The 26971-nt window shown below is 31.7% G+C and overlaps 1 protein-coding gene across 1 annotated transcript in view; it reads right to left on the bottom strand.

Annotated features, from left to right (window-relative positions):
- SLC12A2 (solute carrier family 12 member 2) overlaps window positions 1–26971 on the bottom strand; it is an 87520-nt gene that overhangs the window by 20263 nt on the left and 40286 nt on the right. The window contains exons 6-17 of the mRNA XM_039848603.1: window positions 26547–26657; window positions 24629–24737; window positions 20026–20153; window positions 19826–19910; window positions 16737–16888; window positions 11701–11808; window positions 10527–10650; window positions 9327–9428; window positions 7839–7994; window positions 6464–6563; window positions 2355–2466; window positions 638–778 (exon numbers count right to left, since the gene is read on the bottom strand). Coding sequence (XP_039704537.1) covers window positions 638–778; window positions 2355–2466; window positions 6464–6563; window positions 7839–7994; window positions 9327–9428; window positions 10527–10650; window positions 11701–11808; window positions 16737–16888; window positions 19826–19910; window positions 20026–20153; window positions 24629–24737; window positions 26547–26657 — 1428 coding nt within the window. The remainder of the gene's footprint in view (window positions 1–637; window positions 779–2354; window positions 2467–6463; window positions 6564–7838; window positions 7995–9326; window positions 9429–10526; window positions 10651–11700; window positions 11809–16736; window positions 16889–19825; window positions 19911–20025; window positions 20154–24628; window positions 24738–26546; window positions 26658–26971) is intronic.

Here is a 26971-nt window from a genome sequence, read left to right as displayed (position 1 = left end):
TCCACAATTAACACAGAGAATGGGCTTTTTTTGAAGAAAGGAGTTCCTATAAAAATCTGTTGGCAAACACTGTATCAACCTATATTTTTTTTTCTTCCCACAACCTTTAAGGCTGAGGAAACTGAGTTTCAGAGAAGCTAATTAACTTTCTCAGTCCAAAATCCAAAATATGGAAGTGGCAGTGCTAGCATTTAAACCTAGGACTGATCCCAAATCACACATTCTGGCTACTATGTCGTACACAAAACTGAAAGAGAAGTCTAAGTTTAGAACAAGTAAATACACAGTGAGAAACACAATAAATAGCTAGAATTAAAAAAAACTAAATAAGGACTGCCATTACTTAACACTCCTCAAAAAAAAAAAAAAATTAGTGCAGTGTAACAGGAAGTTGAATGGGAAACAGAAAAGAGAAGCAGGCTAATTTATAAAAAGGTTCTTCATTGTTAGCCAACAGTACATTATTTCTATAGTCCCTTTAACTCTCAAATTATACAAACATTAGCAGTCCACTTTAATAAAGATATTTAAAAAGATTTACTATTTGTATTATGAAGAATGAAACCTAGAATAAAAAAGTTTTTAAAAGCTTACGAAAAAGTAAAATGTTGTCATTTGAAAGGCATAACAAATTCACCTGCATCAAATACTGTGCACCTTCTCTCAAGTCATCTGCATGTACTGGAGCATAAAAAGCTTTCATTTTGTTTTTAATAAGCCATCGCTGATATTTAGCTTGATCAATGGACATCTCTTTCATGGCTTGTCTTCGAGGGCCCTGTAAGGTAAAAATATTAATAACAAGTTTAATTAAAAAGTAATCTAGTCCACATCTATAAAAATCTTCCTAGTATATTGGCTTAAACAAGGTGCCTAAACATTGAGAGTTGAGGAGAGAAGCATAACAATAGCATTTCATTTTCACTTTCATGAGTGAATTCTTTGCAAGTCATAAGATTATGAAAAGATAGAGCCGATATAATAGTGAAGGCACAGAGGATGCTGGTAGAAGGCAGAGGAAGAAACAGACTGAAAAATAAGTTTTTGGCACTAAGTAAATGAGAGGAAGTAGAAATTATTGAAAATAGAGAAGAGACTATGCAGAGAAAAATAAGAACTTTCTGTTTTTCTGCAGAAAGTTTCTCAGCTTGTTTTGTTTTTCCCAAATGTGTTATCAATTTTCAGTAACCTAGAAATATCACTGAAAATCAAAGTGAGCTATATAATATAAATATATTTTTTCTTCATATTTCTGTTAAATGATGAAATACAGGAAGGAAATGACTTTTTTAACTTGCAATTCTATTTGATCCTTGCAAGCAATATGTAAAATGTGTTGCATATGAATGTATAAGGCAAAAATCTAAAAATAAGTTTGAGTACATCCTAATTACACATGAATATGTAAAAGAAAAATACAATTTATCTTTCCTAGTAGGAAAATTGCCCCGTTTGTAATTTCTTGTGCACAAGACCCCAACTTGAAGACAAATTAGAAAACTCCACAGATTCCAAGTGGGATCAGATTCTTACTAAGTCCTCCTACCATCCTATGCATGCACGCATGTGCGCACGCACACACACGCACACTTCTTTGACTTTGCCACTATTCAAGCAGAAGAGCAACTCTAGCAGAGGCTGGGATGTGGAGCATAAAACGCATTTCTAGAACCAAAACAAGATGAACACGAGAGATTTGGGAGAAAAGCTAAACTGACAAATAAATCCTCCAATTTTTTATTTAGAATAGGTGATTCATCATCTAGTGACTGTTTTCAATTGCCAAGATGCCAGAAAACTACTTTTGGACAAAAGTTTAACACTATTTTTAATAATTTGCTCATGATTAAAACAGAAATGAATGGATAATTAAAAGTATTTGAATTTGAAAATTCAGCATTCACTGTGCTCTTCTTACATACCCAATACTAGATATTTACCACTATTTTTTACCTCCTCCAACCTCTTTTTTTTTTTTGTTAAGTAAATGTTCCTAGTGTTTTTAGGACTTTATGAAAAATATCAGTAAGGAAAAACACATACTGAATTTAGGCTCCTTAGTTATCAAGAAGTTATTTTGCTTAGTCAAATCATTCTATAAGGGCAATATAGTTGTCTAAAATCTACTCATAGTAATTAAGAAAAATAATTAAGGTTTCAAATTCTAATATCTTTTTAGAAATAAGGTTTTAGCAGCAAAAATATTTTGAAAAAAATAACTACCTTCAAAAAAACCCGAACAAACCCAACAGATGTTTATTTTGTCAAATTATTTCAGCTCTAGAAAGCCCCCCACATTATAAATTATATTTACAGAGTGAAAAATGTTTTAACATAGAAAACAAAACACTTACCATATGTACATGACCACAGATCATCAAGCCAACATTTTTTGTAAAATCATGAACAAGATGAAGTAAAGCTGGACGTGAGTTTGGAGCACCTGTCATAACAAGACACTGCGGCCTAATTTATGATTAAAAAGAAAAACAAAATTAGAGTTTTGGTTTTTGGTAACATGAACATGATTTTAAATTGTTTCTCTAAGAATACATTATTACCCTAGAATCTCATTTATGTAATTGTCCTCAAGACACAGGCCATAAAATTCTGATAAAAGATGACTTTTAACCAGGGTTTCTTGATACACATGAAATGCAGAAACAGAAGGTTGTTTAACAAACATTACACTAAATGTCCTTCTAAAATAAAGAGATTGTACATCAAGATTCTGGTAGGTATTACAGAAAAAAATGACCATGCTAATTAAAAATTATCTAAAAACTTCATTGTCTAAAGGTAATAAATATTTCATTTCTTTCACAGAGTTTACAAAACTTCCTGAGAGTATGGCATTGCCTTCATGTACAAAAACAGGTCACTGTCCTTCTTAGCTTGATGTAATCATAATTACTTCTACTTTGTACTCCTAGCCCTCTCTATTCTAGCTTAATTTTATTAACTGTCATCATGAGTAAAAACCACCTATGATGAAGAAAAGGCTTCTATTTGAGCTGAAAGTTTTAATTCTAATTAATTATGATGAGAGCCAAAATTGAATTAAAATGTCTTTGCAAACACAAAACAGTGACATGACTTTCATGTTAATTTTCCTTGACTAGAAATGGAAATCAATCCTGTTTGATGACAAAATGTTCAGGTATCCATTTTATAAATTCAAACAGATTAGCAACTGTTCTTTAAAACAAGAATTTATATAATTAAAATAACAAAAAGAGAATAGTCTAAAAATTCTGCCTTAACCACTAAATTAATTGTTAGAGTAGTCCCTAATTACAGTCATAAAGTAAGCATGAAAACCTGAATAAAGACTGAAAAATATACTAATATTCAGAATTTTAGCAAGCTATCTGAAAAACCTATTCTGTCTGGGTGAACTGCTGTGGAACAATCAAACATGAATTACCCTCTGTGGCCCAGACTGCTAATATAGTCCAGTCTCCCTGTCTGAGCTTTAGCGGGTTACATGGCTCCCCAGCTAAAGATTACATTTCCTAGCCTCCCTAGCAGTTAAAATGGCCCTGTGACTGATTTACAGCACAGATGGTATTCCTATTTCCAGGTCATGTCCTTTAAAAAGGAAGCTGGCCACCCTCCATACTTTCCCTTTCCTATAAGCTAGACCATGGGTGTTATAATGACTTTGACCACATGGACAAAAACACCTCCTAGGGAATGGCAGACTGAGAAAATACAAGGAATGTGAGACCTGAATGACCAAGTGCAGCAAATCTGCCTCCCTGCCATGAACTATCCATCCACCTCTGGAATATCACATAACACCAATGTACATCTTGTTTGGACACTGTATTTTTTCAGCTTTTTGCTATGGTAACTTAACCTATGACCTACTGTGGGAAATTAATTTGTAGTCCCTATCTTTACTAAATAGTAAACATAGCACAACATATATTTGATATATTTTTATCATAACAAAAACAGTACAGTGCAAAATATATTACGAATGACTGAGTAACAATGAGAGTATGAACATCTGCCTTCATTTTAACTCCTTCTTCAAAAACATCCATGATGCAATAGAATCTTTTAAGGCACAAAACCACAAAAATATGGCAAACAGGAGATAATGCAATAGCACTGAAATAATGAAAGCTAGAAAACAGATGGAAGAATAATAAAGAATTTTACAAATCAGTAAAAGGCTAAATCTTAAATAACCATTAGAGATAGTTGTGAAACTACCTGATTTTACACCTTAAAAAAAAAAAAAAATCACCAAAATCCCTAGGAGTTAGAGGCAGTAGATGTCTCTGGAAGCAGCAGGGGCAATGTGTTAAAGAAACTAAAATAAGGACCGACTTAAAGTTTGCATATAAGCAACGAGATAAACCCAAATTATTTCCGTCACCATGATGAGCAGCTGTCTCTGTCCCTCTCCAACTCTGTTAGGCCAAGGCTTACTTGCTACAGAGGGCCTCTGGTCTGGGGTACACCAGAAACAGCTGAGGGCAGAAATAGCTACTTTAAATTGGGAAATCAGAACAGTTATACTCTGTACCGTGAGATCTCTGGAGATCTCTAAGCTCCTTTCCCATTTGGCTCTCAAACTACAGTAGCCAGGAATTTATCAACAAGCAGAAGATTAAAAGAGTCTTTTCTGGGAAATCTAGTCAAATCAAAAAAAGAGAGCCTTTAAGATGACTTAACTTTCTCAAAGAACCAGCAAAGCCACATTAATCTACATTAAGGGCTTCACAGACAAGCCCCACCCACCAGCGCAGAGCTTCCCTGGCGAAGGATCACAGATAACCTAAGACAAGGCTAAATACAAGAACCTGAATTAAAGAAACAGGAAACAGTGAGAAAGACACTTCAAGGAAATAGAAACTACAAAGTGAAGGAAACAAAATCTTTCAGCAAGTTGGGTGAAGGCTGAGATAGTGGTAAAGTTAAATAAGAAAAAAAATTTTTATTGGATCCAGAGAAAACAAAAAAGCTGTACAGGAAAAAGCAATCATAATTTACCACATGGCTTAGTTCTGAATCATGTTTGAAAAGTCATAAAAATATAAATACCAAGTATGATCTAAACAAAATGATGGTGTAAAAATATTCTAGGAGGATGAGATAAAGGGAAGGGTGCACGTGTGTGGTGAGTGCATGTGGATACAAGACATCAACAGATAATGCCTAAAATTAAAAATTAAAAAGTCCAATAAGATAGGCAAGTTGAGAATATGAAGTAGATACTGAACAAAACAGCTAAGAGGTGAAAGTGGCTGCCTGTGGTATGACAGAAATAGGAATATGAGAAGTGGGGCACATACTGATTTTCATGACAAACCTATTTTTCTTCTTTAAAGTATGTTCGTGTATAATTCTGATGAAAATTTTGAAAGCCATACACAAAGCAATATACAGATGATGTATTATAGAACTGTACACTTGAAACCTATATATTAACCAATGTCATCCAAATAAATTTAATAAAATAAAAAAATAAAAGGTAATAATACTGCACCCAGAAAAAAAAGCCATATTGGAATAAAATCTATTTTTATTTATTTATTAAAAACATATTTTAAAAAATATTCTCATTACTATAATAAGCCAACGCAACAGGTGTTTGTTATTGACAAATTAACTTTGACTCTTGGATATACTCTTAGTTCTGGAATACAACTTTTTACGTAAAGGAATAATTTCTATTTTCTGCCATACTTGGCATCAACAATCTAAAATGCACTGAAATTAAAGTTTTCCTCCCAGAGCTCTCATGCCTTTTTCTTTTTCTATTTTCTCTCTACTCCAAAGCTGAAGATCTCAAGGAACTTTTCATTTTAGAAAAAAAAGAGGAGGGAGATCCAAATGAGTAACGAGAAAAATACACACAGACTTTTCTTACTGGGAGAAATTTGGTACAGCAATTCTTTTCTGGTGCTTATTCGCTCTTAAATTAAGAAATAGTTTTTAAATTGATTACTGATTAAACTATTATAAGATAAAATATGAAATCATTTATTGAGAAAAATGGTAATAAAGAGTCTTTAAGGCATTGCTTTTTTATTATTAAGACTGGTTTCCAGTTAGCCAATGCTGAGAAAGAAGAGACTAACATGAAAATATTTAGTGCCTTAATAAAGTTATGGATTTCATACTTAGTAGTTATATAACTTCAGTGGTCACAAAGGGAAAAAATGGTTCACTTTATGATACCTGCCATTTAAAAGTCTTCAAATGAGAGACCTCTAAAACTTGCATAACATTTTTCTAAGGCAGAAGATAATTTATCTCTTTCTAAAATTTAGAACTAAGAAACCTCAACCTTGCTTTTGAATAAATTGCCCAAGTCCAACCAAACAAAAAATGCTCTATGCTTTTAGAGAACTTTTCAAGAAATATCAGCATATAAAAACGTTACTGAACGATAAGTGATTTTGTCACCCAAGACAAAATGTCTTTATATTACCTTACCGCTTACCTGAAGTTTTTCACATGGTCTTCCACTCCAGAAAGACGAATCGAATGCTGCAGTGCATTCAGGTAAGTCAGGGCTTGTGTAGACGATCCCCAGTTCACATCTGTGGGAGGACAGTGTTCATGCAGCATAACACCAGTATTAGCAACCAAGCATTAACCAATTTGAGACACATGGAGAAGTAAACAATGCTTTCACATTTAAAGTCAATTGCTAAAATAAACTAACACAGTTGGAACTTTTAATAGTTCAAGTCCACAACATGACTTTAAGACAATGCTAATATGAACTATAATTGCATTTAAAGAAAAAGTACAATTTAGAAAGACTAAGATGACAGGGCTGCAGACATGCTGTGCATGCAATTCAAGAGTATTTCATAAATAAAGAAAACATTATTGTTTATATAGTCAAAAGTTTAAAGGGAAAGTGGCAGATCTCTAATTGTTAAGAAGTACTATTTACAGTACTTAACAGTTTTCTTGAACAAGCAAATTTTATTTCTTATTGAATAAACAGTCTGGATGCCAAATGATGATTTTAGACATTTGTTACTTTAGAGACTTAATAGGCACGTTAGAGAAATAATTGCTTCTAAGATGGTTAAAATAATACCTTCTTTGTTCATTTCATTTCTAAAGTCACCTTTCTATTACAAAACCTCATTGTGTCATATCATAATTACAAAATGTTTCCTCACTGTTTAAAACAAGTACATTGCAAGTACTCTTGTAATTTCTTCCTAATCTATTCTATTGGACCAAAATTTTTCAAACCTGTATCACTGGATCTTTCTTCTGTGTTACAGGTTATCATACTGAATATTGGACCAATCGTAATATAACTTAGCATCATCTTCTTATGTGACGATATACAAATACTTATCAATAAGACACATTCCAGATAATCTTTGACTATTTCCCAGTTAAAATACGTTTGTTCAATGTTTTTTGCTATATAGTAAGCTAGTAGGAAGATATTTTATCTTCTAGTATTTTCTGAATTCCATGGTATATATGACAGTAGGTACTAACACAATAGTAGTTAATATATATATATGCTCATTAGGGTAATAGCTACTACAGTACTAACAAATCTAATTCTTTCCAAGAATAATTTTAAAATATATAGAGTACAATAGAATGTTAATTATGTGAATTTATTATTTTTCTACAAATAGGATTAGTTCAGTTTAATCTATAGGTAAGAATGAAATTCCATAGACTAAAAAGTCTTGTAGTAATTGTTTCATTAAAACTACATGTATTTGGAAATGAAATACTTTTTAAGTATCAAAAGATAATGCTTAGATATGAAAAGTAACAAAGAACTTCTAGATGTTTCTAGCTTGAAATACTAAATAGAAAAGATTACTGACCTGGTTTTTTGTAGGTAACATAAATATACAGCCCAAGGACTATCACATATGTTAGCAACGCAGCCCACCAGTTAATGACAAACATCACTATGCAACAAAGAATTGCTCCAATAAGTGATATCCACATGTTGTAGTATTTGAATGCAGGACGCCATCCTAACAATAACAAATAAAATAGATAAATAAAAGTCACTCACATGTCTCACCTGCTTTAGACAATGATACATACATATGCACAACTTTGTGGCTGCTATACCGAAAAGAGCTTTAAATATTAAGTATGTGGCTAATATATAACAGTAAAGTCATAGACCATTATTGATCATGATTTAATTTCATAATTCTTGATGGCCAGGAAGAGAGCACATCGATTTACTTCCACATTATTCTATCTTACAAGTTTTGTATTCAATAAACTCTTTACCAAAAAGTATAAATCAACCTACCCTAGTGAATGCAAAAAACTAAAAAAAAATTTAATAGTTTTCAAACTGAGTCCTTGACAGTGTGGCTTTATTTTCTGATTTTTAGCATGAGACATATCCATCTTCTAATGAATACACAAAATAGTTCAAACAACATATTCTTGAGAATTGTTAAAAATTCATCTCTTACTAAAAAAAAAGAGTTGATTATAGAAACATATATAAACAATAAAGTTTATATATTTTAACTAAACTTTTAATTTTGAGATAATTGCAAATTCGCACTAAGTTGTAAGAAATAATAGAGAGATTTTGGTTACCCTTTACCTATTTCTTCCAATAACACCTACCATACTACATAAAACAATACTACTATAAAACAATACTACAATATCACAACTAAGATATTGATATTAATACAGTCAAAGAGTCCAACACAAGGGTCCCTTGAGTTGCCCTTTTATAGCTACACTTACACTTACTATATTCTTGAAGTAAAAACTAGAACTATGATGTTTGTGTCCTAAGTTCCTATACTTTATCCTGTTCTGTTCTGAGAGACTTTTAGATTCTTAAAAGGAATAGCACTTTCATTCCTTCACTTCCTTCCTTGCTGTCCAACTGCTGTCATGGTTTTTAACAGAAAGCCCATAACCAAAAGTATATGGGGTATTTTTCAGTTGATAAAGACCCCTTACATTAGAACTCCACAGAATTAACTGTGTTAAAAATATTTCTGAACAGGTTAACCATATCATAATGTTCTTATTTCTGAAATAGATATCAGCTAAATAAACAATAAAAACAAAAAAGCAAAATAATTCATAGTGTCAGTCAAAATTTGAGAGTTATGCTATCTTAAATGCTTTGAAAACAAGAAACAATTTTACAAGTAAAGTTCATGACAGAGATCTTCAAAGACTTTCTTTATTTGACTCAACTGTAAGAGCAGACTGAGCATTGAGCTAATCTCACACATAACATCTTTAAAATGTGTTAAAGTTTTATCTTCTCTAAGATCATATACTGTTACATTTATAAAACTTTTAAAACGTAAAATCACCTGGAGATTTTGCAAGTGATGCATGGAATACTGAAAAATTGATCAATGCATAGGATGCAAGGAAGAAGTTAGAGATGATTGGAGCAATAACATTCAGTTCAGCTGCAAAAAAAAAAAAAAAACAAAAACAGGAGGCATATTATTAACAGAATAGACATTTTTTTACTTTATAAAATCATAAATTATTTCTCATCTTTACATAATGGCATAATGAATACTTTTATATCCACCATATAGATTTAATAAATACATTTTGCCATATGTACTTTACTTTTCATAAATCAAATCTTATGAACACAGTTGAAACCCCCTTTCTACCGCTCCCACAGTTGGTATATTCTCTTCCCAATGATATTGTATAGTTTTACTACATATACATATAGTCCATAACCATTATGTAGTACTGTTTTGGGTGTTTTAATTAAAAGTTACATAAATAGTATCATATCATATGTATTATTCTGCAATTTTATTTTTTAGATTTTTTATATTTGAGATTCATCCATATTGATATATTAAAGACAAGTTTATTCATTTTTTTTTTACTGGTGAATATTATTATTCTGCAGTTTGATTCTTCCATTGATAGGTATTCAGGTTGCTTCCATTTTTCACTATTATAATTACTCTAAAAAGATTCACTTACATGGGCATATATGCAAGTTTCCGTAGGGTACATATCCCTAAACAGAATTGCTAGGTTGAAGGAAACTTTACTAAATATTGTCAACTTGTTCTCAAAAAGAAGCTATGCCAAAATACATTATGTGAGAGTTAGTTTTCACACCTGGTGGCATCATCGGACTTTTAATAAAAGTGGAGTGTCTTCTTTAACAGTGTAAGACCCACTAGCTCACTTGTGATCAGAGGCAAAAGTGCCAAAAATTAGATCAGTGGAGACTCTACCTTCGGGGAGAAATTGGAAGGAATCCTTTTCTTTATGCTAATATTGTATTTGTTTTAGGGACAAGAACCTAGGAATTCTTTCCAGCCCTAATGAAGACTTAGTAATGGTAATAATTTTAGCAAATATGTATTGAATGCTATTATTTGCAGTTTTTAAACACTTTCATTTGATCAGAAAGAAACTAACTTAGTATACTAGGCAAAGCAACATTTTATTTCTAATTTATTCAATATTTAGAGCTAATATTATAAATGTACCAAAATCTATGTTAGCACACCATTTATATGACTAACCAATTAAGATGAATCCAAGTGCAATTAAGAATGTTAAGATGTAGCCACGAAGAGGTTCATTATTTTTCCCATAACCTTTAGCAAACATCTGGAAAGCTGGGTAGATGTTGTCCTTACACAGAGCCTAATGAAGAAATGTAAACGATAAAATGAAATACATTGAAATTAGGCATACAGATTTGCTTATAGTTAACAACAGGTTAATCAGGAATGGGACCCACATTTCTAATTCTTTCCCCTGTCTCATATGGCTTCACCTACAAAGTGTAAGGGAGATTCAAACACTTCGAGAATCAGAACGGTAGTTGGTTTAGAATACCAGAAGTTTTTATCCACCTTACCCCACCCCCATGTTGAAATTCTTTTTATGAAGAAAGAATCAGAAAAGCCAGCATACGAAGGGAAGAAATTTGGAAGCTTGATAAGTATGACAGAGGTTATGTCCTACTTTATACCAAGTCCAAATCCTAAACTTAAAGCAGATAAAAATCCTAATTGTAGAACTTAGTCATTTTTCTTGAAACAATACTAAAAGTTGTTTTAAGAAATATATTCCACGCCTTTTCTGTACTAACTGGCTACAACTACAACATTAAGAACAAAGCTACAGAATCAATATTTCATTTATTTGATTCAGTAATAAAAAATATTTCCTATCCAGTATCAGCTACTTGTTAAATGCTCATTAAAGAGAGATGATAATATTTGTCTTATTCATCATTACACGCTGAGTAATTAACACCATGCGTGGTACATATTAGGTATTCAAATATTTGTAAAATAAAACATTTAGGTTAGCATAATGCTAATAGAAAGAAGATGCTTTAATTCTTCTGACAGGGTCTTGGACCACACACCTTATCTTTAGTAAGAAATTATAAAAATTTATACTAACAGAATATGTCAAAAAACCAAAAACTCATTGCTACTTCCAGAAAGACAATTCAAAGACTACATACTGACAATATGTAAATGCACAGATGTTTACATAAACATATTCACATTCATATGCATAAAATTAAATATACCAGTCTTGATATGTATGTGTATATATATATATATATATATATATGGGGTTGACAGAAGAAAACAATTTAAAAATATTAACAATCCTAAATTAAAATATATTACCTAACTCCTCCTTTAATAAAGCTTGTAATATGAAAATACTTACCTGAAATATTTTGGGAGCACTCACAAGGGATGCCAATGCAGAAGAAAGCGTGGCTGAAAAGATACCTGCAGAAATTAATGGTGCAAATCCCGACACCATGCTCATTACCTTAAAAAAAAAAAGTAATAAATATGAAAAAATAAGTCTTAGGAACAATTAAAAAAAAGAACACTATCCTATATATCATTACTATTCTAATGAAGGAGACTAATACTAGGGAAATTTTAACAATAATAAAAAATAGTAATAATTATTACGTGCCTTCCAAATTTCTGAAACAGATTTACTATTAACTCTTACCTTTAAAAAATCTTTTTATTTTGTAAATTTTCAAAGACACACAATGGCAGAGAAAAGAGGATACTGAACTGCCAAGTAAACATCATTCAGTTTCAACAATGACCAACTCAAGGCCAATCCCAACATTATTTTGAATCAAACTACAGATATCATTTTATGCACAAATGTTTCAGTATTTACCTCTAATGGGTAAGAACTTTTAAAAATTGTACTACAGAGTCATAGTCACAGCTTAAAAACTGAATAATTCTTTAACAGCCCAAATAGCCAAGTAGCGTTTGAATTTCCCAAACTGTCCCACTTTTGTTTTAAATAGTTTGTTCAAGTCAAGATCCACAAAAAGATTATACTTTACTTTTGGTTGATGTGTCTCTTAAAGGTCCTTTTCAGTCTACAGGTTCACCTTTTCCTTTACATTTTATTATTTTTATTTCTCCTTAAAAATACCCACTCTAGATTTTACTGACTGCATCTCCACTGTGCTATTTAATCTGTTCCTCTCACCTCTGCATTGCCAGTCAACTGGTAGGTAGGACTAGACAGTTAACTGCATTAAATAAAGTACAAGTTTCCTGGTAAGCACATTTCAAGGTGATGCAATAAACTTTCATCAGAAAGGTTGCTTCTTTTGGGGATGTTAAGATAGTAGATTGGTATTGTGATTATACTGGGGGTGGGGGAGTGTTGTTCATTTTCTTTAAAGAGTACTTACTTTTTAGAGCTAAATGTGGAAATATTTCTAGCTGAAAAATTAAAGTCTAGGATTTGCTTCTAAATAATATAGGAAGTGGGGGTTATAAATAAAATGAGATTAATCATGCACTGATAACTGATTAAGCTGGAAAATGTGTATATATTGGGTACATTATATTGCTTTCCATATCTTTGTACATGTTCAAATATTTCCTTATGATGAAGTTTTAAAAAAATGGATTGATTACCTAGATAATGAGAAGATAATTAGATACATCCAAATTGAGGAGTATAATACAAAATAACTTGCCTTAACTCTTCAAATGTCAACATTCTGAAAGATGAAAATAGGCAGACTGGGAACTCTTCTAGATAAAAGGATTTTAAAATACCATGATAACTAACTGCCATGTGTGATCCTAGACTGAATCTTAGATGTGGGAAAAATAGCTATAAGGACATTACTAGGACAAGCACAAAAATGTGAATACGGAATATATATTTAGATAACAGCATTTCACCAACATTAAATTGCTTGAGTGGGATAACCGTACTGTGCTTGTGCAGAATATTTTAAATACTTCAAACTCTCATGTTGTGATGTCTACAATTTATTCTTTTATTTTTGAGGAGAAAAATAATATAATTACATAGAAAGATGAGCAAATGGGGCAAAATATAAATAACTAGTCAATGTAAGTGAAGGGTAGGTACACAGGTATTCACTGCACTGTTCTTTCTGCATCTTTGAAATGTGTCAAAATACTAAATTGAGGTGGAAAAGCTGTTGATGGATTCAGATACTGTCACCTTAATCCATCCATTATAAATTTCACTGGTAGTGAATGATGATCATTCACTAGAGTCATTACTTCATTAGCAGAGATTTACCTTTCACTTTTATTGACCAAGAGCATGTCAATTGAGACCAAGGAGGTAAGGAAATGAGGCCTTAAACTATTTATGACTATCATATACTTGACTATAATTTAATACTTTAAATCGGATGTAAAATTACCTGGCCTAATAGGAGTATATAAACCACCTTATTTCATTTAAATGTCTCTCCCTGTATCTTTCACAAGACTTACGGTTAAAAATGAAAAATACATTTAAGTGTTTTACAAACATTAGCATGACTTCTCTGAGAATCTCAGGGAGAAAAAACTTGAAATCATGATTTTCTATTCAGCCCTTTAATAACAATTTCATAGTTACATATATGCCATGCATTTTTCAGGATCACTATTTTCCACAATTACTAGTACTAGATTATCTAGCATTGCCAACCCTATTTTTAGGAAATAAGATCGTAAAGGATATAGAAGGTGGAGCAAGATAAAAATGAGCAGACTTCATTTCTGCTGTGTACACTTTGAGGAAAAAATTACATTGTCTCTCCTCCATAAGCTCTAAATTGAGGTACATAATACACCCTGTTTAGTATCTGGAAACATTATTTGTCAAGTTTCTTGTTTTCTAGTTACATATTTACCCAATAACCTTTGCATTTCCCACCATTTTATGGTAAAATATAAGTAGCAAGGATAATGATAATAATATAAGTAACAGTAATATCAGTGTTGTCTACAATATATAGTGGAAACAAAGAAAAGAAAAAGATGGTTTTGTCTCTAAAAAAAAGGAAAAAAGACAAAAATCTAATAAAAAGTGAAAACAAGGCCAACTAAAATGATTGGTGAAATTTTGTGTGTGGGGTACATGTGTTGATAAGGTTCAAGAAAATCTTCAGAGCAAATAGATTTGGACATATAAGGAGAAAAAGGAGGTGTATTCCAAGCAGAGTGAAACAACAGATATAGAACAGAGTAGGGTCAGTGTGTGTCATGTGTACTTACACAAACACACCATGACTGGAGTCCAGTCCGAATAGAAGGCAGTGGGACATAAGTTTGGGTATGAAAGGCTTTGACTGACAGAGCAAAGATGCTCACATTTTGTTTATCAAGCAATGCCTAGTCAAAGGTTTCAGAGGACATTAAAATATAAAACTAGAATAAGAAACATAACACTCTATGTATATTATATACATAAATATAATGTATAAACTTAAAAATTTAAGACAAATAAGGTAGACCAAATCCCTTTTCCTCCTGAAATATGAAAAGTCAATTATATGCAAAACAGCAGTATAAAGTGTGGCTTTGTATAGGCTTCATGATGGAGACTCCAACTTACAGGCTCCTCAGTTATAGCCTCCATACTTCATTCTCCAAATAACAATTTATATTTTCACAAGATTTCCCCACCCCCACACTATGTATCACGTTAAAAAGATTTTTAAAAAATGTATTTACTTAAATTAGAAAAGCAGCTTTATGTATACCAAACTCCTCTTTGCTTGAACGAGTCCATACTAGACTTGGTAAAGACAACTCACTTTTCTATTTGAAGGCAACAATGCAGAAATCTGATTGGTATTTTCAGTCCCTGGGCAGAGACCAGCATTTGTGCCTTTCATACACAATATCAATGTCAGAATTGGCCCGAATCATTAGCTGGACATGAATACTTTCTTTCATTCTTACGATTTTGCCTAGTCTTGTGACTAGAAAAAACAAACTCCTATTACATAATTGGGTTCAATATTTAGAACCACTGAAAGTGTAGTCAATTGCTTGAAAACTACAACAGAAAATTAGAATAATGCCATTAAAATTTAAGTTACAAAATTTTATTATAAAATTTATGTATTCCACATTAAATTTATAGTGTTCTGAAACATATCAAATTCCCAACTATTCTGTTTATTGCTTTTACACAATACTGGAAAAACACTAGGAAGCAACATTTTAATTTTTTACATTTAATTAGTAGAACCATCTAATCTATAGATTTGCCACAGAATATTTTGTTTTAATCTGAATCTATACCTTTGTGTCTCTTCCTTCTAGCATCCTAGGACTTATCAAGCAATTTTCAAAATTATCCTCCCAATTTTAGTAATTCCTTCTCCCCTTATAAAATCTTTGCACAGTTTCTAAAAACACATAAAGTTTATAAAAATTTCATTTCACTTTTAGTACCTTATAGGACTGATATTCTCCAAATACTTGAGATTATCTTTACATAGTTCATATTTTAAAAGTTCACAAACTTTCAAGCATCCATTAAGGATTTAATTCTGTTGTTAAACGGTGGTTTAGGATGACCATATGGGCCATATCTAATAAAATAACACTATTGATACTGATCAATACTTTTCAAAAGGGTATTTATATATATATATATATATATATAGCAATTATGGAGACACCTCTAATTAGAAAACTGAACTCATTTTAATTAGTATGGATCTAAATTGTTCACAATAAAAATGAAAGACTTAGGTGTACAGAACTTGTATTATGAAACCTATACAATGCTGATGAAAGAAAAAAGCTCAAAGGGAACAGAAAAACATACTGTGTTCATGGATTGGAATACTCAACATAGTAATGGTCAATTCTCCCCAAACTGACATACAAGTTTAAGGCAGTTCCTATCAAAATCCCAGCAAGATTTTTTATAGATAAACATAAGATTAGTCTAAAATTTATATGGAAAAACTAAAACAGCTAAAACATTTTTGAAAAAGGATAAAATGGGAAAAAAATCAATCTACGTGACTTAAGACTTATGTAATTACAGAAATCGAGACGGTATGGTATTGGTGGAGGCATAGATACAAAGATCAATGAAACAGAGAATTCAGAAATAGACCCCACAAATATGACCATGTATAAGATGCTTCTGATGCTTCTTTGCTTTCTGAAACAGTATACTACATATATTATACTCTATTATAAAAAGTGTTACCCTTGGAGGCCCTTTCGCTCTTAAATGGCTTCAGATTTTACCCTTTCATCTTTTTCTGTTTGCTCAATTAATTATCTACAGTCTTTTAAAAAAGACATCTAGGTATAAAGTAACAACAGTCCTCCTTTCTAAGTTATTGCTGTAATCTGAATGGTCCGATTTGATAGCAGTCTGACCTCTAGACAAATACAGAATGTCTGTTATAATATAAATTTGATGCTCACCTGGAAGTTGTTCATTAGGCCATAGGAACAAGGATTACTTTTACAATAAGAAAAGTCAAAGTTTAATTTGCAGGCTGCAGAAGTACAGTTTGTTAGCTCTGTTACAATAGTGTCATTAACGTTCCCCGTGGCATCCCGAACAACACATGAACCTAAAGCACAAATGACAATAAGAACAAAAAATATAGCTAATATTTATATTCATTTCAAAATTACATATACCAATAAAGAAATTATGGGACTGACTGTACATACTTGCTTATAATAACATACACTGCATTTACAGTTAAGATAGCTTTACAGGGAACAGAATTTGGAAAGCATCATGGTCCCCAGTATTGGTCCCCAATATTTAAGTAGTAAAATGGAACCTTATAAGGAGTAGTATTTATACATATATACTTAACAACCTTGTAAATATAAGTTGTGAAAAATGTATATTTACAAAACTATTTCCTGGCCTCTTTGGTTAAGATGTCTTTTTAACCAAACATGAAAACATTGTGTTGAAAGAGTTCCAAGTGGCAGAAATGTTTTCTATACTCCAAATATTTTATATTTGAAACCTGTCAAAAATCAGACTTCAAGTAATATCTTCTGTGAAGGAAACCAATTTGAACATTAATGAAATATAATTCTACTTACACCTTTGTCTCAGATAAGTCCACCCTGATAATAAGAAAATATATGGTATCTGAGATTTGCTTAAAAATGACTTATGGGGCAGAGTGAATAGGTATAGATGAAACAGGATTAACCATGTACTGATAATTCTTGAAAATTTTTTTAAAGCTGGGTGAAAGTTGTTAGGCTCATCAGAAAATGCTCTCTACTTTTGTGCAAAACCAAAAACTTGTATAATAAAATTTTGAAAGTTTTCTTGAAAGCACTTCATTATTTGAAATAACTTATGATGTACAAGTAATAGTAATTAACCATTCCTTAGACTGTATTCATGTATTTTTACTTTTGAAGCACTTTAACACTATTGTCTCACCATATAGGAGGTAAAAATTATAGCTGTGACATCAAAAACTGAATACATGGAAAATTAAATTTGATAAGGAGAATATTTTAATTACTAGATCAACTACCTATAGTTCTTTATTCTTAAAATTTCTTCATCTAACTTTCAGAGCAGTGTTTGCAAAACCATGTTTCCTTAAAGGTATTTCTGAAAGCATTGGAGTGTGAAGGGAGAACTGAGCCGTGTTGAGCCCTAAAGCAGTTATGCTTTTATGTGTTTCAAAATATATTTGGGAGAAAAAGGTTCCATTGCTTCGAACTAGTTATACAACCACTGGTGTATTGACCATCTTTACTGGTTCAGCTATTGAATACCCAAGGAGAAAGGGCTACTCCTATTGCCGCAAGGGCTCATGCAGACAGAATAAAACGAGTATGAGGACCAGCAGTGTTATAGGGTCAGATAAAAAAACAGAAAAAGTTTATTTGCTCTTACAGATTATTGTCCAATCTGAAACATGATCAGTTACATCATTCTTTAAATTGAAACTAAATTTTCTTTAGTTAGCTTATGTATGATAAATACGAGCATGCTAGGAGTTTTAAGGGAACATAAAAATATTTTGCTAAGATTATATATAAATGAATTTCAAATATTTATGTATAGATTGTAAAGCTAAATGAAATTCAATTCCTTTTTTGTATTTTAATTTAGCCCATCATGACAGTATTATTAGCATTTCTAACTCTATGTTTAGTGAAATTTCAAAATTAAATTGATGCAAATTAGCAGCAGAGTCTATAAAAAAAAGTTCCATTATTATTTCCCAACAAATCGTTGAATATATAGCAAAAATAAAATTTTCTCACTGAAATACAATGGAAACCTTATACTCTGTAGTCTATGAATTTGGAGTTTGTGATTCTTTAGGTTGGCATTAAACTAAGATTTATTCTTATAGTATGCTCAAGATATTTAACTGTAAAACCTGACTTTTAGAGTTCAGACATTAAGACAATGATTAAATTTCAAAAATATATGTATTCTGGTTAAAGTACATAGTTTTATGAAAATGTACTAAATTTGAGACAATTTATCTACTACTTGTAAATTATATGCAAATTAATAGTTATTAAATTTCTTCTGGACTAGAATGTTTCAGGTAAAGAACCTACTATTATAAATAGCCTTTTAAGACTTTATTTTAAAAAAACAAACCAATATTCACTTTGCCATGAAAACAATTCTTTAAAGCAAATATGAGTTATCTTTGGTATTGAAATCTCTAAGCTTCAATTCCTTCATCTATAAAACAGGGATTTAGAGACTAGTTGACCATTTAAGACCTTTTAAGTTCTAAAATGCTATGAGCCCATGAGTATAATAAAATGGTTTAAAACCATTTTCATTCAATTTAGTAAGACTTTAGAGAAAGATTTTTCATTCAATGTAGTATGTCTTATTCATCAAAATCAGTTTTTATGGTAAAAAATGCCAGATACTGCTTAATGGCCTTGAAATAATCTTCAAATAATGAAATTACATAAAAATATTAAATAACCACCATAAACAAAGCATTTACTTTTACCTATAAAGTTTTCTATAAATATACTCAGTGAAATTTAAGAGTTTGCAGATAAGATTTCACATAAGTTTCCTATTTACTTTAATAAAAATCCTAGAGGAGTCATAGAGCATTTGGTGGTTTAGATCAGGGGTTCCCAACTCCTGGGCTGCATACTGGTACCAATCCACGGCCTGTTAGGAACCAAGCTGCACAGCAGGAGGTGAGTGGCAGATGAGCCAGTGAAGTTTCATGTGTGTTTGCAGCTGCTCCCTAGCGCTAGCATCAGTGCCTCAGCTCTACCTCAGATCATCATACATTAGATTCTCATAGGAGCACCGGTTCCTGGTTCCAAAAAGGTTGGAGGCTGTTGGCTTAGATGTCGATAAATCATTACTAGTTTACTTAAAACTTTTTTTTTAATTAAAATATGCAACTCCATGTTTTTTATTAAAATATTTCTGAATTTAAAAGTCAGAAATATGTCATGAAATAAGTATTTATAGTATGTACATCAAAAAATTTCTGAAACACATAAAGAAATGTTAGGTTCTTTACCTACAGATACTGCAATTCCCATGTAAACCACCGTAGTAATTAAAATGGCTAAGAGTGTTCCTTTGGGTATGGCTGACTGAGGATCCTAGAAGACAAAAAGATATTTTTTAAGGTCTATCTTCAAAAGTAAACATATGCATACCATTTTAAATATATAATCAATACAATACTTTTAAATATATAATCAATACAGTACTTACTGCAAGATCACCTGAGATATTTGCTCCAGCCAGAATACCAGTTGCAGCAGGAAAAAAGATAGCAAATACAGAAAAAAAGGTCTCTTCCTCTCGAAAATCTGGTCCAAAGTTCTCATTAAATATTTCAGCTGTAGAGAACGAAATGTTTTTTGGCAATTAGTGAATAGCAGATTAGACTATAATAATTTAGGTCAAGAGTAAATGCTATGTATGATCTCTGACTTTTCTTGAAGTAACTGGTAAACTTTTAAAAACTTTCTAATTCAAGTATTAGTATCTCTCTTTTTTTGTAAGGGAACAAACAGTTTACAAACAAAAATGATTTGACCTGGTCATGCCTTACTATTTTGTAGACCTTAATAATTAAGTCAAGCACCTCTAATTTGATTGTTGTCACTAGACAAAATGTAAAGCAAAGCGTGGATTAAGCCCTTCAATCTCAGAAGTCAAAAGAAATGAGAAAAGAAAATAAAAGGAATATTATGCTAAATGAACAATTTTTTCCTTCCATCGAACTTCTATATTATATATACAGCTTTCTCTATTTCATAGAGGTGACCTTTTTGATTTTTGAGGTCATTCATCAGGTTTCCAGATAATTTTAGCTAAGATAAATTAGGTAAAGGCCCTTTTCACTTCAACAATAATGAACGCTTCAACTAGTCCTACTGTTTCCATCTATTCTTACAGGTCCTGACACTAAAACAACGAATTAACTGTCATTTATCCAACCATCCTTCCTTCCTTCATTCTATCCATTAATCTTTCTTTCTTTCTTTTTTTCTTTCCTTCCTTCCCTTCCTCCCTCCTTCCCTCCCTCCCTTCTTCCCTTCCTTCTTTCCTTCCTTCCTTCCTGAAAAGGGGGTGAAAATATACAAAATTTTAAATATATAAAATATAAAATTTTATATTTTATCCTAAACATAATAGAAAGCCAACATAGGCTTAGATACATGCAAATAAAATGATGTGATTAAGGCTTTTGTGGATGCTGTGTGGGCAATGGACTAAGGCATCAACATCTGAAACAGGGAGACCTTAAAAAGTTACTTCAGTGCTTCAGTCTAGTGAGGGGAGAATAATGTACTGATTAGAGAAAGATTAGAAAGTAAGGGGGCAGGTAGAAAACACTGAGATCCTGGTTTCATCCACATACTGAAATAGGAAAGTCTGAGAAGGATTAGGTAGGACATATATCTATATATGGAGTTTAAAGGAGAGATCCAGGAATAGAAACATGTCAGTCTCTTGATAGCAACTGGAACCATGAGTATACATCACCAAAAGAAAGAATATAGTTAGACTCTGTGCAACTTTGACATTTAGAGGATAAAAGAAGAGAAGGGGTAATAGGACACTAAAACGTAGAGTAATAGACATAGTGATCATTGTGACATCAAATAAAACAAGAAAAATACTTCAAGGAGAATGGGACAACTAAGTATATGTCTGCTGCGCAATAGATCTAGCACCATGGGTCATGACTTTGACAGACAGAAGCCAGAGAAGGGTTAAAAATGAATGAAATCAAACTATTTGATGGGGAATAGGCTCTGTACAGTCTCAAATTACTTATTAATTACAAAGAAGAAAATGACAACCTCACAATAAAGAAACCTCTTAGGTACCACTTTGACCAAGTCATCAAAGTTAAAACCATCAGTGATGGGAAAATCTGACATCATGTGAAGTCTCCTAATGTGATGACGCACTGAGGAGGAAACATCATCCAGGTGGTGTTCCTGGCAAAAATGAATAACCTGTGGACTCCCATAGCTCTTTATTATACCTCTCTTTTGGCACTTTACCATGTTTTATTATCAATTTAGTTACGTATGTATCTACCCAACTAGAATATAAGCCTTACCAAGATAAGGACTATGTTGTGTTAATCTTTACATTAACCAAAGTGTCTATACAGAGTCTGCTCATGAGAATTCAGTAAAAAGGTTGTTTGAATGACCAAAAGATAAAAAAAAAAAAAATTAATGAATAACCTAAATCTATGTAAATAAATCAGGCAAACTCAACTGTCAGGACTTGTTCTTGAAAAATGTCAATATCATGAAAAACAAAAAAAAAGCCTACAGAGCTGTTTCAGATTCAGGGAGATTGAAGATTATGTAAAGGCCATTTTTTAAAAAAAGGAGAATGAAGAAATATGATGACTGAATATAACACATGATCATGAATGGGTCCCTGGAATGGGAATAAAAAAGTTGCTATAAAATTTTTTATAGGGACAACTGGAAAAATTTGTATATGAACCATATGTGCCAAAGTTAAACTTCCTGAATTGTCCTTTTCTGTAGCAGATATCTGCTTAAGTTTAAAGATAAGAAGTCATGATTTCTGCAAGTACTTTCAAAAGGTTTAGCAATCGTAGTCATAATAATTAGATATATATGGAGTGATAAAATGAATGCAGCGGAAAAAAAAGACAATAAAAAAGTGATCATTGTTGGTGAATCTATTGTGAAAAGTTTAAGAAATTTATTGTATAAATTTTTCAAATTCTCTATAAGTTTGAAATTACTTTGAAATAACAATAAATGAGAGGTATAGATTTGAGAAATTTGTCTATGAAAGGGAATTGGGAAATGAGATGGTAGCTCAAGGAGAATAAAAGAGACAGCATTTTCAGGATGGGACTTACTAGAACAAGTTCATGAACTTATATATGTGAGAGTTTTGATGCAGGAAAGAAAGTCGATTATTATAGGATAAATGGCTTTGATAAAGTAAAAGAAAGGTGATCTAGAACACAGCAGAAGCATTGGTCTTTGATGAAAGACACATCTCATACCAAAAAGAAAAAAGGAAAGAGGAAAAAATGAATACCCTCTATTAGGTAGTCATTTGACCTGACAAGTTTATCAATATTAGCCTGTTTACTACTGACACTGCTTTAGTATAAAGAATAAGAAGAGAGCCAAGCAATATCAACCACCAAAAAAGAGAAGTCACATTCCAAAGTATATTTAGATTTATTTACCTCAGATTGAGATAAACTCAGATGTACTGCTTAAATACAACATAAATTACTACACTAGCTAACTATGTAATACTTTAAGTTGCCAAGGATCTGAAAAAAAAAGCAAAATAAAAAATGTAGCCTAGAAGATGTATTTGTAGATATTTTTAAATCAATTAAAGTATAAACAAAAAATATTTAATTATCAGAAATATTTTTAGAAGTATCATCCACTATAATTTTTAATACTTCTTTTAGAAATAAAAGTGACAAAAACAAATGTTCAAAAACACATATTAAAAAACTGAAGTAAAAAATCGTTCATAATAGAAGAAATATCACAAATATAATTTATGAGAGCACAAAATACAGAAAATTATCTACCTAACCGATGCCACTTTCACTTCTGGCATGCCTAGCAGACACCACTTCTCCCAGTCCAGGAATTCAGGAATTTAAAGCCCAGTTTAGAAGTACACATGAGCACTAGTAGACAGAACAGACATCACACTATCAACCCAGGACCAGTAGGCAGAAATAATAGGTGGGTGTCAGTTAAGGTAAGTGCCTTAAAACAATTTGTATCAGAAAACTGCCCAGCCAACTAAGTCAGGGTCTGGTACAGGCCAAATCAGTACTACTCACAAATGACCCAAGAACTGTGTGCTGTCAACCTGCCAGACAGCGGAAAGATCAAGGGGTTTATACCAGAATGTAAGTCAACTAGGTCTATAGGCTCTACAGTTTAGTTCAACTTTCTTTTTTCCCCATGTATGATTTTCTGAAGGAAGAAGTACACTGATTTACATTCTATATCTTTATGAGTACTCCAGGCTAACCAACTAAGGAGAAGTAAAGCTAGGACTTTTCTTCTAGAGCTTCAAAGCAAGGAGTTTTTATCAACTGAAACAAACCTGTTACCCTAAGTGCTAAGCCTCTCTGATGCTAATGCAACTATTTTTTCCCACTTTCATTTTATTTTGTGGAGATAGGTTCAAGGTTCAGAGTTGCTCAATTAAGCAGGGAGAAGATGGAAAGTGAGGGTTCAGGGAGGGTGGGGAAGATACAGAGAGATCCTTTAGGAAATAATAAATAAGTCAATTTCACCGGTAGTGACAATTAGATGCAGAATGAAAAGGGTCACAGAAGATGAAAACTGTAGAAAAGTCTCACACAATTAATGCAAACCATAGAAAAACTTAACCTGCAATCACAAAGAAACTAATATTTCTAGTTATTTTCACAGTTTCACAGTCTCAGGTACTTTTAGACTTGTGCTGAAATACAACTAAAACAATGAAAAAGCCACATCCAACAAGTTACCTTTCAGTTATAAATTCCCAAAATTAGTAGAGAACTAAAGTACCTTTCCTCAGTAGCACTGATTTATTTTTTACATTCTATTACCTTTTGTTGTTAATAATGAAAAATGAAAGACATAAATAAGTGATTTTTTATTCCAATTGTAACACACATAAAGACAAAACTAAATTGAATTGTCAATTAGGGCAAGTCACTACACCAAACTCAATTACATTATAAAATATCTAAAATGTACTAAATTTATATACTAATAGAATTGTATTATATAATATACACATTTAAAAATATTCTATCTTTTTTACTTACACTTATAACTAAAGAAACCTTTGGGCTTCTTGCTCTCCAATGGGATAAATGTTCCTATGACGAAATCAGCAATAGCAAGTAGCAGAATCACCAAAAGAACAATCTGAGCCTGGAATTTTAAACATTAAAAATCAAAATCAAATCTCATATCTATACATTGATTCAGTTTCACTAGAATATAACTTCCATGGGGGAAGGGATTTCAGTCTTGTTTCCTCAGTACTTCAAACAACGTCAAGCACAAAGTAGGTGTAGAATAAATTTATTAAATGACCAATCTTTAAAGAACTATCCTAAAATGCTCAACGCATTGAGAAAAAAATGAGTAACAAAAGTAGGATCATGCCATATATTTCTCAAATGAATTAACGACATGCATCCCCACAAATCATAAAGCACTATAAATTCAAAACACTATAGGCTTTTCATTCTATATATCATTCTTTCCTTTCTCCTCCACTGCATAGTACAATCTTGACATGGAGAACATATTTGCAACGATCACAAGTTTTATACCAAGTCCAAACACAATGCTGAATGTGTGTCAGCTACAGGGAAATAAAAGAAAAAGTACAGAAAGAAGACAACACCCAGGACGGGGATTCAAGTAGCAATGGGACTGAGAGACAAGAACAATCTATGAGAACTACCACTTCTCCTCTTCCACCCTTTTTTCATTTTGTTTTGTTTTATTGGAACACAACGACATGTAATAATATATCAGTTGCAGGTATACAACATAATGATTTGATATTTGATTATAAGGTGAAATGATCACCACAATAAGTCTAGTCAACATCCATTACCATACAGTTATAAATTTTTTTCTGTAATGATAAATTTTAAGATTCGCTCTTTTAACAATTTTCAAATATACAATGCAGTATTATTAACTATTGGCACTATGCTGTACATTACATCCCATGATTTATTTATAACTGGACGTTTGTACCTTTTGACTACACCTTCACCCATTCTGCCCACCCCCTGCCTTTCCTCCTCTACTCTTAACTTGCCAATAAAATTGGGCAGATACTCATGAAAAACTGTCATTTGTGGAAATAAGAACAAATTATATCTAATCGTGTCCAGGTAGTATGAAATTCTATTCTTTTCAGTAAAGCAGATTTATTAAATGTTTAAGTAAATGATTTAATTTTATACTAACGAGTTAAATAACAACCATAGAAAAATAATTCTTTCATACTTTCCTAATTTTTGATCTGGTAAATATTATCATAGCTCACATATAGCAGAAATCTGTGATTTTATACAATCTACAGAAATAAACACGAAGAAACCCTAGAAGGGACTTTGAGCTGCTCAAAAGCATCTTTGTGGGTATGCATTACTCAGGAAACAGGAGCTGTACTGTAACATATTCTCTCAAAAACACAGAAATATATTTGGGTGCTCTGACTACATGTTAACACTTGACTTCAATTTTTCCCAGAAACACTGGTATTGACTTTAGTAGTCATGATTTCTGAGATTTCAATAGTAAGGGGCAAGATTAGCTTCTCTCATCCCTAACGGGCACTAACTTATTGCCTCTATATTTATTTAAATGAACTTTTAAATAAATTACAAAGCCAATAGTTTAATTTGGACTACCTAATATTGACCTGGACATTTCTATATAATGTAAATTAAGAATAGGGGACGAGAGGGGAGGTAGGGAATCAAAAATTTAGAAAATACTGTATTTAAACTGATAGGCTATCTCCAAATATTTCCCATTTGTCGATTAGAAAATAACCTTATACATAAATTTCTCTGAAAGTGGCCATTTAGGAATCTAAATATCTAAATATCAAAATCTAAAAATATTACCACGCTGTATAGCATTCCTAAAACAAAAGCTCTGTAAGTTCATATATTAAATATTTACAGATATTCCAATGATACCATTACTCACTTTTGCTTCCCACTCCATTCCAGCTACTGAGATACCTAAAAGGATCACCACTGTAATGGCTCCAATAATTCGAATATCATTGATTTCATCTATCATAAGTATGGAATGTTCCTAGAAAAAGAGAATTATAAATGTAATAAGCAATATTAGTTATTTTGGTTAAAGTCTAATTCTTTTTAAACATTTTAGAGAAAGTACATACAGTGCCTTACATGTAGAAGTTGAACAAATGCCTATTTAACTACGAACAGAGACCTAAGGAAAAGGAATGAATAACTATTATTGAGATGCCATTCAGGTATCTGATGACATCAAAAATATGATCAAACGAATAATGCTATATTTAATGCAGACACAATAAATCAAAAAGAGAATTGCTAACAAGCAAATAAAAATAATATGACTAAATAGCACTAACAGGATTT

The sequence above is a fragment of the Pteropus medius genome, unplaced genomic scaffold (genome assembly GCF_902729225.1).
Source record: "Pteropus medius unplaced genomic scaffold, Ma_sr-lr_union100, whole genome shotgun sequence".
NCBI classification, from domain to species: Eukaryota; Metazoa; Chordata; class Mammalia; order Chiroptera; family Pteropodidae; genus Pteropus; species Pteropus medius.
The sequence above is the reverse complement of the archived record's forward strand: the minus strand, read 5'-3'. Positions and strand labels throughout refer to the sequence as shown.